General features: G+C 45.1%; 1 protein-coding gene and 1 pseudogene across 12 annotated transcripts in view; one reads left to right on the top strand and one right to left on the bottom strand.

Annotated features, from left to right (window-relative positions):
* Positions 1–5,446, top strand: part of XPNPEP1 (X-prolyl aminopeptidase 1) — a 55,685-nt gene extending 50,239 nt beyond the window's left edge. For all 12 annotated transcript variants that reach the window (XM_072739962.1, XM_025993369.2, XM_072739970.1 and 9 more), the window contains 3 exons: positions 85–161; positions 1,395–1,493; positions 4,896–5,446. In XM_072739962.1, coding sequence (XP_072596063.1) covers positions 85–161; positions 1,395–1,493; positions 4,896–5,024 — 305 coding nt within the window. In that variant the 3' untranslated portion in view covers positions 5,025–5,446. The remainder of the gene's footprint in view (positions 1–84; positions 162–1,394; positions 1,494–4,895) is intronic.
* Positions 5,447–12,933: 7,487 nt separating this feature from the next.
* LOC112917826 (large ribosomal subunit protein eL30 pseudogene) lies at positions 12,934–13,371 on the bottom strand (annotated as a pseudogene).
* Between the last annotated feature and the right edge of the window lie 1,727 nt (positions 13,372–15,098).

Raw genomic sequence — 15,098 nt, 5'->3', positions numbered from 1 at the left:
GTCATTCCAGGAGCGAGCCCTTCCCCTCTGTGTGCACGTGTCCATCATGGGCTGCTTTTCATTTCTGGGTTTGATTTCTTTTAGAGCCGGGGTATTATGAAGATGGGGCTTTTGGAATTCGCATTGAAAATGTTGTCCTGGTGGTTCCCGTGAAGACCAAGGTAGGTGATTATTTATTTATTTATTTATTTAAAAATTTTCTAATTTCTTAATGAGGCGAAATGAAGATGTTTGTCTTTGGAGCCACGAGTGTGCCATTCTGGAGCCAAACTGGATCTTCCTTGCCCCGACATCAGGGAGTCCCTTAGAAATTACTCTCCTCTGCGAAACCAGAAAGAAAAACCTTAGTGAATTGGGATCCACAGCTGGAATTCATGGGCCCCAGGCAGGCCCCTGCCAGATGTGATTTGGAGCTCTCTCTGAGTTTACTGGAGGCTGCTTCTTGTCATGATGCTTCCTCTACTGGGGGCAAGTGTTGGGGCTGAGAGAGGTGCTTGTTTAACGGCTCCTCCCAAACCCGGGGCCAGGGCTTGGAAACTGTATTTTCAACAAATGTCTCAGATGATTTTTATTGGGTAAAACTGAGGAACCCTCAGTTATCCATGGGTATAACAGGCCCCGCAGGCTGGTGATTAGACAGGTCTTTTGCCCTCCAGAAGACAGGTGCTTCACCTCCCCATCACTATTATCAAAAGGTTACAAGGCTTGAGGTGCTAGGCTTTACCTAGAAGACCCATTTATTCCTGTTCTGTGGTGATGGTGGAAATGGAACAGTTGGAAAGAAGTGGCTTCCTAAGCCTGCAGGGATCTGCTCTCTGCTTCCACATTGAAGTCACTGTCCTTGTGAGTGGCCTCACACCTCACTCAGTCCCACAGGCCTTGCCAGGAGCAGAGACCCAGCATGCTGGCAGGTGCCCTGGCCATTCCATGCTATGTAGCATGGACAGACCTGTTATCTGTCACCTGATGAGACCAGCTAGTCAAGGCAGGACACATGGTTAACTGTTAAATAAAAGTGATGTTGGGAACTTGTACTCCGATAGAGTCTTGAGAACACAAACCATTGATGCCCCTCATCCAGACTACCATGCTCTGCCCCTGCTGCTTCTCTATCACAGTGGACATTAGCTTGCAGACCTGCTGCTGACAGCACCTCGGCTTTTCTGGTAGCTGCTGTTGGCATAGCGGAGCAACTCGAGGACAGTGGCATCAACTGGGTTCATTGTACCTCCTGGGCCTATGAAAATGCTGACCGGCTCACCCCTTCTTGGTTTCCTAGTCACACGTGGCCCCAGGGCATGGGGGCGGTGATCATGTCTGGGGGGGAATGACCTCATGGTGGTTCACTGTGGTAGAGAGGAGTAAAAACTTGTGTTTTCTTCCTTTTCCAACAGTATAACTTCAATAACCGGGGAAGCCTGACCTTTGAACCTTTAACTTTGGTTCCAATACAGACCAAAATGATAGATGTGGATTCTCTTACAGACAAAGAGGTAATGAGGGTGGCTTGGAGGAGACAGAGTGAGAGTGGGGGTGGAGAGCTTACCTCATATTCTCTAGTCTGTTCTCACTTGTTTAGAGGTGTGTGCCACCTGAGTCTGAAAATCCTGGGTCTCCTGAGGACTATAGGTGCTTGTCCTGTATTTATTTGTTGGCTCTCCAGGTAGAGATAGTCCTCCTTGCACCATTGTGGGGCTGCAAGTCTATGACTGGGACTGGTCCATGTTGCTTTCCTTGAGGCCCAGACCTGTAGGTGTGCTGAGGTGCGTTTAGCAAACCATGGGCCACGCGTCTTCTCTCTGAAAAGCTGGATGGGTGGTAGGGCCTGTTGGCCATTGCATATGCCAGATTGTTTTCTCGTGTTGAATGAAACATTAAGGGAACGAAAAGCAAAATCTATTATCACATGCCCAGTTTTCACACAGAGAGAAGAGAGGTGGTGCCTACTATCTGGTCACTCCAGGCTGTGAAACTTTGTAAAGCTTGGAGCACAGTGGTGCCCACTATCAAGCTCAGAGGGTTGCAGGTCTTGAACCCCCCTTCACATCCTGTGGTGGGTGTCTGGGGCCAGAGGGCCAGGTGAGGTGGCAGGCCCCGGGACCCAGAGTAAGGCCTGAGGGATCAGGCAGGTGATGAAAATCAGAGTAGAGAAAAGGGTCAGAAACAGGGCAGGAACAGTCAGCACTGGACAGACAAACCATTCCCAAGCCAGAAGCCAGGAGGACATAAGTTCCAGAGCAAGGCAGGTGACTGATGGGAGCCAAAGGCAGGACAAGCATGACAGGTTACTGTAGGAGTAAATTTTTGTTGCCCAGAAGAGCCACTGGCTTCATCCTGGGGACCTTGAAGTGCCCCTTCAGGCACCTGGGCCTCATGCTTGGCACCAGAGCAAATGCCTCCAAGGCCTGAGGAGGCCTCGCTGTTGGACTGTAGAATGGGACTCTCCCAGCCAGAAGCCTCTTTTCCCTTATCCAGCTCACAGATGGGTGACAGAAAAAGACCATCTACTTCCTGCTTAGCATGGGCACCTCTGCTTAACCGTCATTGTCCTTGACCAGCCAGATGTTCCCACTCACGGCACTTAAACGAGGGGTACTGTTGTGGCTTTATTCAGCTTGTAGATGGTGCTGGACAGGAGACACAGCTTGTCGGCAGCACAGGGTCCAGTGTGTCTCTGGCAGGAAGAGTTCCTTCAGCAATCCAGGGGCTCGTCTCGAGCCCCCCTATGGGTGACTCAGGTGAAAGGGGACATGATGAACACATGAGTGGGCATGGAAGCCATCCTGCTTTGAATCCTTGGTGCACCGTAGGAGCCAATGTCTCTTCTCACGGGCTTGGGTACAGCTTCCAGGGTCTTAGCAAGGGATTCTCCTGCAATCCTGTAAAAAGTCACTCTCCTCTCGGCAGCCCATGGCAGTGGCTCCCTACCACATAACTCTAGGTCACACAGTCTTTGCTGTCCCTATAAAGTGCACTATCAAGAGGCATTCCTTCCAGTAATACTCTACTTTGTCCCGGGAAATAGTGCATGGGGAGGGGTGAGCAAGGCCATTCTTCTTTGAGGGAGAGTTTTGTTAACCTAACTCAGTCCACCCCATGACATTGGACATAGACCAGTGGGTTCTGTTGTCATCATTGGTTCATTACTACACTGTGCATGGCCAAGTCACTGTTCTTTCTACCAATTCGTTTTTATAGGGCAGATAGTATCTTCTTAGCCTTAGATCATAAGCAAGTTCCTACAAAGAGCAGTAGATGTATTTAACATATCAAGCAGAGTATATTTGTTGTTTCTTTTAGCAAAAGAATCTTTTTCCATGTACCCCTTAATAAATCCGGGGCTTCATTCTCTTTGAAGGCACATTACTACCCACAACCAGATTCTTTCCATTTGGCTTTTATGATACTTGGTCATGCCCGTTACCATCTCCCAAACAGTCTTTTTGGTTTCTTTAGGGACTTTTTGGATTGGGTTTGCATTCCCATTCTTTATCACCAGATGGCAGCTGAGGACTTTGGTCATGAACATGGGCGGCTGCAGACTTTCAAGGCCTTTGGGATGTTGGTCAGGTCCCACTGAGGATGTGGGTACAACTGAAAGGGTCTTAGGGGACTTTGACCTCGGCTTCAGGGTTGGCTGCCTTCGGCTGCAGGCTGTCTTGTAGCCCATTCTGACCCATAGCAGTCTGCTAGCTTTTGACACCCTGTCCTGCTCCCCAGCTCCCAGCAGGGGCTAGTAGATTCTTAATAGTGGGGAGTGGAGCCCTGGCTGGGTCAGAGCCAGCTGGCAGTACCACTGCATCTGTCTGCCCATCTTAGTCCCTGAGCTCATCCTTGGTATGTGGGCGAGACCGTAGTCCCTGATGTCCGTCCATTTGTAATACCACTGCCTTCCCAGATGGTGTGTGGGTCATCACAACAGCAGCATAGATGATGATATTACTCTTGCCAGCCTCACTGCACCTGAGTGTCTGGTCAGGCCCACTTCATGGACAGTGAAGAGAATAGGTGGTAGTCCTCTGGGTAGAACTTGCTTCACTCTAGCCTTCACACCCGCCCTGCCCCAAGGGGGAGACTTCACCCTTTTATGGCTACAGAACTTTCACCATCAGGTGCTGGAGATCAGCTCTGACCCAGGCACCAAGTCCTGTCAGACCTCCTTCATTCTTACCTCTTTTTTAAAAAAAATCTCTTGGGGTGGTGGGCACATTCAGCTGAGTGTCTGAAAGTTAAGCTCCCAGGCCCATCCTGTAGCACCACAGTCCTTGGTTCGCCAAAGGTTTGGGGTTCATCTAGATAGCCACACTCCCAACACCCATAGGGGCTCAGCTGATCCTAGTTTATTCAGCTTTGTCAGTGGATACAAGTAGGAAACTCAGTGCATTGGTGGGACACCTTCAGGTGTGTCTCTTAGCAGGGCTCTTACTGGCCATCTCAGCGCTAGTTTTCAGTACTCTTTCCTCCACTGCCACCCTGAGATGGCGAAGGTATTTGGGAATAAGGCCACATAGGTGGGTGTAGAACCTACCAGATTGCCTGCCCCATCCCTCTTACAATGTCCTGTGGTTGTGGCTTCTGGGGGTCCTGTTGAGAATAATACCTGGTTCCAGGTTACTCTGACTCAGGGGAGCCCAACACCTTGCTCTCAGGTAAGTATGGTTCCTTCACATGCAGTAGACTGTTCTGGAAGCATTTTGCCGTAAGTGATGTGGCCTTGTCCCATCGATTTCCAGGGAAATAGAGCACAAGGAAGTCACTCGTCCCTAAGCAGGGGGAGAAGGTTTTGTGTATCTTTGTCCTCAACTTGTAATCTTGGTACTCGGGGCCTCCCTGTTTGCCCATGGAATCCTTGGGAGAGGTGTGAATACCGCATTTGGCTTTCTCCCTTCTTGTAGTGTGATTGGCTCAACAACTACCACCTGACCTGCAGGGATGTGATCGGGAAGGAATTGCAGAAGCAGGGCCGCCAGGAAGCTCTCGAGTGGCTCATCAGGGAGACACAGCCCATCTCCAAACAGCATTAATGCCTCCCTGGTTTGGGTTTTTGTAAGACGCTCCAGGGAAGGGAAGAAACCTGGCAGATTCCTGACATCTGTCTCCTTTCCTCTCCTTCCTTTCTTCCCCTTTTTACTTTGAGATTCTAAGGAGAACTGAAAATCTTCTTATCCTCTTTGATATTTTCTTGCAAACACTCGATCTTTTATGATTTTTTTAATTATTGAGAACGAGCCAAGAATAAAATTGCTGCACTGGAAGGAGGGTCCCCCCCAAAACTGAACACTTGACCCGGGGGGACGCCTCGAGCAGCCACAGTGAGTTCTCTGGCCCGTGATGGTGAAGCCCTGCGCGCTTGCTCTCTGATGGTTCCAGGTGCTAGTACATCATTCACAATCTCCTTGATTCATGGGACTGTATTTATGATCAGTGAATAAAATGTCAAAATGTACTCTGTCTCAGCCGTGTCTTTCCTCGCATCACTGTCCACCCTGCGTGTTAGACAAGCTCATTCCTAGGGCTGGTGGCCTTCGGGGGAGATGTTTTCTAGGTAGAAGGTTCCCTCTGAGGGCAGATCCCTGGCCTCCCCACATATTGTCTGGCTTAACTGGAAAGCCTCCCTTTCTTTTCTCTAGAAAACCCAGTATTTTGGTGAGTATGTCAAAAGTGAGTCTTCCGTGGTCCACCCGGTGTCACACATTGCGGGGTCTCCCCCGCACACCAAAGCCATCATATTTCCTTGCTTGTGCACAGTGTTCTGTGGTAAGTGCCTGCGACTCCCCATCCTTGGGCTTTCTCTTGACTTGCACACATGGGGCAAGCCCAGAGGGCTGCAGAGCTGATGTTCCATGACAGACCATCATAGTTCGGCACAGGAGAACAGACTTCTTCAGCCCTTGACTGGGATGTCTGAGGTGTGGTCTACACTGACTCATGGGGTTGCCCAGTGGGATGGAGCCCCGTTGCCCACCATGGTAACTTGTTCAAGAACACACCCTTTATTTTCTTTCTTTCCTTCTGTGTTTCACTTTTCCTTTTCCCCACCGGTATTTCCTGGGGACATCCCCCCCAATAAACTAATTACACACAAATCCTTGTGTCAGGGCCTGCTTTTTAAGGAACCCAACCTAAGACATACCCTGGAGATACAGCCACTAATCTGGTATATGTTTTTTCCAACTTCTTTGTGCTAAGTATTCAGTAACATGAAGAACAAGTATATGTGTATAAAAGAATACATATGTGGAAACTAATACAACACTGTGTGTCAATTATACTTGAATTTAAAAAAGTGACAGACTGCTTCCAGTCTGAATTTAACACTGAACATTAAAAATGGAAACCTCTTTGATTGAATTGATAGTGTTGTGTACATACAACCTAAATCTAGTTTTAATCTGTTAGGAAATTCAAGTTATGTTTGGTTTGATGGGTTAATTAGTAACTTCTGAAAGTACATCTTTTCTGCTGTCAAGATGAGATTATCAGTTCAAAATGCGGATTTAAGTTCTCTGAAACGGAGGGAAATTTTTAAAATATGTGAATATTTTACATTTTTGGATTTATGGTTTTAATATCTGAAAAATATTAAAATTAAATAACCTCCTTAATCATAAAAAAGAAAGAATATGTATGCATGCGCACACACACATCACATGTATAAACATTGGGTCATGCTATACATATTACCAAATTTTTTTTAATTTGGCGGTATATCCAATTATTTTTCTATATTGGTGCACATAGATCTGATTATTTGTGATATTTCATTGTATGGTTAGCTCTTTTTAAAAAATTTTTATTTATTTATGATAGTCACACACACACACACAGAGAGAGGCAGAGACACAGGCAGAGGGAGAAGCAGGCTCCATGCACTGGGAGCACGAGGTGGGATTCGATCCCTGGTCTCCAGGATCGCGCCCTGGGCCAAAGGCAGTCACTAAACCGCTGCGCCACCCAGGGATCCCTGGCTAGCTCTTTTTAAAACTAATCTCATTAAATCTTAAACCATATCTTGGATTTGAATGGCTTTGAAAGATGAACAATATAGGCATGCTTCGGCCATCCACCAAAAGCATGGTTGGCAATGTCTGTTACTTTCTGCAGCTGGGGAAGCAGAAAATAGAGTGAGCTAATCTATTTTTACCATTCAGAACCAGGATGTCAGCAGGGAAAGTTTCACTGATAACGATGAGCCTTAAATTGACAGAGTGCCTAAAAACACTTGCCAACATTTCCGTTGTCCTTCCTCTCTTCTCTCAAGGATCGTTGGTTCCACCTGCTATGTGGGAGGAAGCAAGATACATGGCTAGTTCTCAGGTTGTATTTGTGATGTGGACTCAAAATAACAGGATGCATTTTGATCCACCAAAGATCAATTCTTGAATATGTGTGTTTCACACTTGCTCCTCTCTGTGTCCCATAGGATTGGACTTAAAAGAAGTTTCTCCTTAAATGATAGGATGTATTAGTCATGTTTCTCCTCCATCATCCCTCTAAAAGTCAGAAGACCTCCCCTTTAGGACTCAGACCATCATCTCTTCTGATATCCTGAAGGTTTTCCTCTCTCAGGAAACGGGAGCTGTGAATTGCAGTTGATCTGGAGTTCAAGCAGACCATAACTCAAGTGTGACAGCAGCTCCACTGTTTGTTCAGCAGGCTGTTAAGCCTGTCACTTCCCAAGGCAGCCTTAGAGCAAAGTTTGATTTAATTGGCTCAAGCCCAAGAAGCAAAGGTTCCTGGTGCCAGGTTCCTGGAACTTCCTGCCTGGATCTGTGTGTCTTGGCATTAAGGCCAAGTGACAACACTAGGCAAGCTGATCCCAGAAAGATGGAGAATCGGACTATAACCGCAATGTGCAAGTGCTTAATTAAAGGGAGGATGAGATAAACGTGAGTCAAAAGACTCTTCTTTACATTTAAATAAATGATTAAAAAAAAAGTTTGGGTGTAAAAGCAGATAGTATGCTAAATTTATGGAATAATTCCAGGGAAGTTGATTTTTTTAAAAAAAATTTTTTTTGTTAACTTTTTATTTATTTATGATAGTCACAGAGAGAGAGAGAGAGGCAGAGACATAGGCAGAGGGAGAAGCAGGCTCCATGCACTGGGAGCCCGACGTGGGATTCGATCCTGGGTCTCCAGGATCGCGCCCTGGGCCAAAGGCAGGCGCTAAACCGCTGCGCCACCCAGGGATCCCAAGTTGATTTTTTTTTTTTCTTGTTCAGTTTATCCCTTGGTGAAGTTTTAATGTACGAGGTGGTGAGGATTCCAGGAGGGGTACAGACATGGGGCTTGTGCTGTGGACAGCCCTCAGGGGCTGACTTCCCTCTTGGTAAAATAAATCCATCCATGTCATTTGTACGGTGTGAGGGGCCTGCCCACCACCCAGCCCTTTGTGCTTGTCCAGCCCGAGGGCCCATCCTGGCAGCACGAAGACAGGAATGGGCAATTGTGTAAGGAGGCATGGTTGTGAGCTGGGAGGATGGTTTTGCCCTTGCTGTTTCCACACAGCTGGGGGATTTAGGCCAGCAAGGACATGAAGAGTCAGTGAGAAGCAATTTGTAACATTTTTCATGCAAAATAGATTGAATCTATTTCAATCTATTTTGCTCCTGGGGGAGATGGGGGTGGTTGTGGGAAGGTGGGGGGGGGGGGGTTGAGGGGAGGGGCTTGGCATTTAAAGCCCATACTGTGCTTGTTAGGTGTGGAAGTATTTGGAGTACAGAGTAGGGATTAAATGCACAGTATCTGTGTTTGTTTGTTTGTTTATTTATTTATTTATTTATGTATTTATTTATTTATTTATTATAGTCACAGAGAGAGAGAGAAAGGCAGAGACACAGGCGGAGGAAGAAGCAGGCTCCGTGCACCGGGAGCCTGATGTGGGATTCGATCCCGGGTCTCCAGGATCGCGCCCTGGGCCAAAGGCAGGCGCCAAACCGCTGCACCACCCAGGCAGGGATCCCAGTATCTGTGTTTAAAAACAAAAATGCAGATCTTGGCAAGATGGTGGCAGTCATGTTGTAGTTTTTGGATTTCCCCAAATCACTCCATAAAAATGGTGTTTTGCTGGGATAACAAAAATAAAACTCATGGATGAGGTCTACACCAGAGGTAGGTGACAAGCATCCCCACAAACCCTTGCTGTGAGCATGTCAGCATCAGTGTAGGAGGAAGCCGAAGGTCTGCCAAGAGCCCCCAAATAACCATCAGGAAGTTGAAATCTCAGTGAACCAATTCAAGAGTGGCCACCGAAACAGGGAGGGGGGAGGGTGTGTAGTGGTGATGGTTTGCACACATCAGTAGGTGAGCAGGAGGGATTTGAGGTAAGGCCAGCAGGGCTGGAGCGGGCAGTGTCCCAGGAATGCCTAGGACAAAGTCCCACACTCAGGAGAAACTAGTGATAGGCTCCCAGAGAAGGCAGGTCTGGTGCAGAACAGACAAAGGAAAGAGGACCAGTGGGAACAGAGCCAGGACCTTGCAGAAAGTAAGTGCTGTGTCTTTTAACGTATCACAAAGTCAACAGCAAAGGCCGCTGGCTCTAGAGCCCTGAATACAACTATCCTAGTTCAAGTCTCTCTTCCAGAAGTTCAGGAGAATTAATTTCACCTAAAAATGGGCTACAGAAAACAAGATTGAAGTAAAGTGCTCTTATGAACTTAAAAATAATGTGCAGAATGACCTGCCTACGGTGAAATCGCATCATCAAGGCATGTCCATAAAAAAGTGAAAATGATAATGTTTCAAAAATACATCTTTGGTTTGAAAAATAACATGCCAGAACAACATAAGACAGAATTAGAAAAGATGGGAAATTGAGAACTCAAGAAAGAATGAGAAAAAGCAATCATTTTAAAAATGAAGGAAAAACCAGCAGGAAGACCGAAATGAATAAATGCAACAATGTTTCAAGATCAATAGAAGATGAATAAGAGGAAAACAAAAAATAAAACCAAAATGAATAAAAGGGATTTAAGAGAAATTGACAGTTATAAAAGATAGGCAAAAAATTTAATATTTATGTAATAGGTTTCTCTAAAGAAGAAAACTTTTAAAGCAAGGAAATAGAACAAAAATTAACTATAATTTTAGAAAATATTCCCAAGATTTAAAAAACTCAAAAAGTTTGAAATTACACATTGCAGAGGAACATCCCAAAACCGAATAAATAGGCCCAGAATGACCAACAGGACATATTGTAATAAAGCTCTCATAGTTTTTTTTTTTTTTTTTTAAGCTCTCATAGTTTAAAGAAAAATAATAAATCCTTTAGTATTCAAACAAATGATCCAGTAACTTAACAGTAGAAAAAAATGTGCGATTGCCATCTAGAATTGTTCACAGCAACATTTTTGGTGATAAGTAACATGTGGTTATGCTTACGGGGGGTGTTCATTATAATTCATTGAGCCCCACATTTGTATCCTGTGTTTTTTTGCATCTGGTGTGAAGGAGGCAGGAGGTACCCACCTGCACCTCACATGCCCTGTGATGAGGAAGGCTCACAGGAGAAATATTAAAATGTGATTTTATTTTCATTTTGATACTTTTAAATTTTTAAAAAGACTTTATTTATTCATGAGAGATACACAGAAAGAGGCAGAGACATAGGCAGAGGGAGAAGCAGGCTCCCTGACACCGGACTCCATCCCAGGACCCCAGGATCACACCCTAAGCCAAAGGCAGACAGACACTCAACCACTGAGCCACCCAAACAACCCATTTTGATATTTTTAAAATGTGTGTGTTTTTAAAAAATTATTTATTTATTCATGAGAGAGAGAGAGAGAGAGAGAGAGAGAAAGAGGCAGAGACACAGGCAGAGGAAGAAGCAGGCTCCATGCAGGGAGCCTGATGTGGGACTTGATCCCCGATCTCCAGGATCACGCCCTGGGCTAAAGGCAGTGCTAAACCGCTGAGCCACCCGGGCTGCCCTTTAAACGTGGTTTTAAAGAGGAGCTGAAACTGTGTGTATGTGTGACATACCCTAGTTTTTAAACATCCATAACCAATCTCATGTGAAACAAAAACCAGAAACCTGTGTGGGTCAAACAAACATGTGGGACCTGAATTTGGTTCTTGGGCAGCAGTTGTGTCTCCTCGTTGGCCTGTCACCCCAGGACAGGCCTCAAGTCCAGTGACCGCTGCCCAGTGAGAGGATGGCTGCCCGGCACCTCTCAGACACCGGGGCTCAGGTGTGCGCATCCACTCTCTTCATGAAAGGAGATGCTGCAGAAGACTCACCGCGTCATATGGCTGAGGATCTCTTTCTAATTGTTAGTGTGGACTCTCAGCATCTTTTATTTTTTATTATTTTATGATTATTTTTTAAGAGGAAGAAGGGATCTTAGGAGGGAACAGGTCAGCTTGAAGGCCCTCACCAGGGTTGCACAGATTCCTGGTCTGGTTCTCCAGCCAGGGCTCTTTCCTCCAGCAAGTGCTGCATCCCCAGTCCCTGTCCTACCAGCAGGGACAGCCACTGGCTCCAGCCACCCTGCAAGGGGCCCCCTCCTGTCCTTTTAATTCTCTCCCTTCTTCGGAGTCTGTATGAGTGTTTCCTGATCATTCCAGTTGAAAGTCCCTGCTCCAAATTCTTGTTGCATTTGCTTTCTTCACAAACGGTAGTGGATATTTCCTTGTTAAAACCAAACTTTTCCCATATCTCTCTAACTAGACTTGTAGCTTGTTGGGACTAGCCAGGACTGGGCACACTCACTATATATTTATCGATTGATCCAGTGGTGAAGACATCCCAAATATGTTTACAGCTGAGCTAATTACAAGAGTGATTGATTTGGTCCCACCTCTTAATAGCTGGTATGGGGCAAATTACGTACTTTTCTCTGACCCCATCATCGTCTATAAATGGGGATGATATGATATTTGCTGTTAGCATATTTGGTTTTTTTTTAAAGATTTTATTTATTTATTCATGAGACACACACACACACACACACACACACACACACAGAGGCAGAGACACAGGTAGAGGGAGAAGCAGGCTCCATGCAAGGAGCCCGATGTGGGACTTGATCCCAGGTCTCCAGGATCACACCCTGGGCTGCAGGCGGCGCCAAACCGCTGTGCCACCGGGGCTGCCCCTGTTAGCATATTTGTGCGGGCTACGTGAAAAATTCTGCACAAAACACTAGCCTACTAGACAGGTAAAGTACAAGTACTCAGTTACCTGGGACACCCAAATTTTTAAGCAGAAGGTGAGGTGCCTGTTTTGAATTCTCTGCTTATTTTCCCCTATTTCTTCCTTCTCTGATTTTCTCATGTTATTATTAAAAAAAAAACTTTATCATTTAGAACTGTTTTAAATTTACTGTGACGATAGTATAGGGAGTTCCTTTACACCCTGACCCTGGCTCCCCTGTTATTAACATCTTACATATTATGGTGCGTGTGTCACAGTTAATGGACTGATGTTGATGTATTATTATTAACAATAGACCATAGTTTATTCAGATTTCCTTAGTTTTTTGCCTAATGTCCTTTTTCTGTTCCAGGATCCCATTCAGCATATCACACCGCATTTTGTTGTCATGTCTCCTTAGGCTCTTCTTAGTTGTGTTTCTTGGACTTCATTTTGGATGACCTTGTGAGTTTTGAGGAGTTCTGTAGAATGCCCCCCTATTGCGATTTTTCTCATGACTAGACTGTGGTTATGGGTTTTAGGGAGGAAAACTACAGAGATAAAGGGTCATTTTTATTGCGTCATATCAAGGGTACAGACTTAGAACATGACTTTTCCTGTTGCTATTGACCTTGGTCACCTGGCTGAGGTGGTGTTTGTCTGTTTTCTCCCCTATAGTCACTCTTAATCCCCCATTTCCATACTGTACTCTTTGGAAGGAAGTCACTATGTGTAGCCCACTAAGCTATGCTCAGTTTTCCTTTTTCTTTTCTTTTCTTTTTTTTAAAACAAGCTCTGGCCAGTTTCATTAAAGAAAAATTTTGCATGATTTACTTTTCACCAGTCTGTTCTGGCATGCTTCTAATGATATCAGAATCACCTGGATCAATGATAGCCAGTGTGCATACTCTGTAGTATTTCCCACATGCTGTGCCCAATTCAATATTCTTGCCACTGTAGTGATGGCCACCAGTTTTGGCCAACATGGCATAGTATTCTATTTCAGATTTCCTCAAAGCCGGGCAGTTGTTGGCCAGGATGACCAGTTTCACTTTGCCGTGTCTGATCATTTTCAGGGTCTGCTTGTACCCCAGCACGTGCTTTCCCCTCTTCATAACCAGTTGGAGCCTAGAGTTGATCAACTCCAGCGACTTTTTCGTCTTCTTTGCGGCCACCATCTTCCTGCCTTAGATGCGGGACGGCCCCAACCAACAGCAACCTATGCTCAGTTTTCTTAAGGGTGAACTGTCTACATCAATTATTTGAAATTCTGCATAGAAAATTTGTCTCTTCTCACATTCATTTTTTTCAATTATTGTTTTGTATCCAAATTGACTTATGATTTGGTTTATAATTAATATTACTGAATTTTATTGCAAATTCTTCTAGCTTTGGCCATGGGGAACTCTTTCACCTGGTTCCTTTGTCTTTTTGATACACTTCCGTAGGTGTGTGTGTGTGTGTGTGTGTGTGTGTGTGTGTGTTTAGGCACGTTCTTACTTTCCGGCCCCAGGCTCATCTTGTGTATTTCTCACCTCAGTTCTAGAATCAGCCATTTCTCCAAGAAGCCCAAGTTCCTTTTTTTGGAGAAAAGTATTTAAAATTACTATCTGGATAATGGATGGATTCTTTGCTACTGGACTGTCATTGTTTGTAGGCTCTCCCAGCCAAGGGCAAGGAAATGTATGTATGTACACTAACCATCTCTATCTATCTATCTATCTATCTATCTATCTATCTATCTATCTACTTATATATAAATTTCCACATGTAACTATCTGTGTCTATATTAAGCTAGATGTGGTATTGATATCTCCAGCTCTAATCTGCGATCACCCACCCCTGCTTCTCTGGAATCTCCCACTCCACCAGTGTGAAAGCTGGCTCCAACCATCCCCATCCATTTACCTAATTGATGAATTCTGCTGTACATGTGTGGCAGTATTAGGTTTGTGAACCTGTGCCACAGTGGGAAAAACTCTATCAACTCGAGTTCAGTGTTTATATGCAGTTCCTTTTGTTTTGGTTTTGCAGACACCACTCATTTCCAAAGTGATTTAAGGCAGCACCCTCCTTCCTCTCCCTTCAGTGAGCTTGTTTCACACATTTGAATGCAGTTGGAATGTCTTGCCACAGCCCTCATTCCATGCTGGGGCCTCCCAAACTCTTAATTGATTTTTTTTCCAGTGTGCATGCATTCACATTCATTCTTTGTGCTGTATGGTTCATTGGGTTTTGGTGCATCGTACAGTGTTGTGTGTCCACACCTACAGGATCATACAGAGTAATTTCACCGCCTTCATGGAGTCCCCTGGGCTTCATCTACTCAGACTTCCCACCTGTTCCCCATGTTGCTGGCATCCACTGACCTGTTTTCTGTCTCTGTAGTGTTGCCTTTTCTAGAAGGTCATATAATTGGCATCATACAGTATGTAGATTCTTTCAGACTGGCTTCTCTAACTTAGCAATATTTAGATTTATCCATGTCTTTTTGTGGCTTGATAGCTTATTTCTTTTTATCACTGAATAATATTCCACCTATTGGAAGAAATCTTGTTTTTTTCTATCATATTTTTTTATTGAGAGGGAATTTTTTTTCCTGAGGGAGTTTTTATTTTATTTTTCCATTAGAGGAGTAGCATGTGAGAGACAGAGTACTATAGTAATTAGGAACACAGTTCCAAAGCAGATGGCACCGTCTATTAGCTGTGTGTCCTTGGGCAGGAGCACAACTTCTCGGAGCCCCAGTTTCTCTTTCTGCAAAGGGAGATTAGTGGTGGCCTCTCCCTGTCCTTTGGTTGTGAGGACTGAATGAGAAAGCTCCTGTGGTGCGTGTCCCCAAATGTTGGCAGCCTGGACACCCATGACTTCCAACCCAGCCCGAGGGACTTGGTTTTGAAATTGCAGTTTATTGAGATTTAATTCACACACCATGCAATTCTCTATTTAAAGTGAGATGT

This window comes from Vulpes vulpes, chromosome 15 (genome assembly GCF_048418805.1).
Source record: "Vulpes vulpes isolate BD-2025 chromosome 15, VulVul3, whole genome shotgun sequence".
Lineage (NCBI taxonomy): Eukaryota > Metazoa > Chordata > Mammalia > Carnivora > Canidae > Vulpes > Vulpes vulpes.
This window is presented reverse-complemented; position numbering and strand designations above follow the sequence as displayed.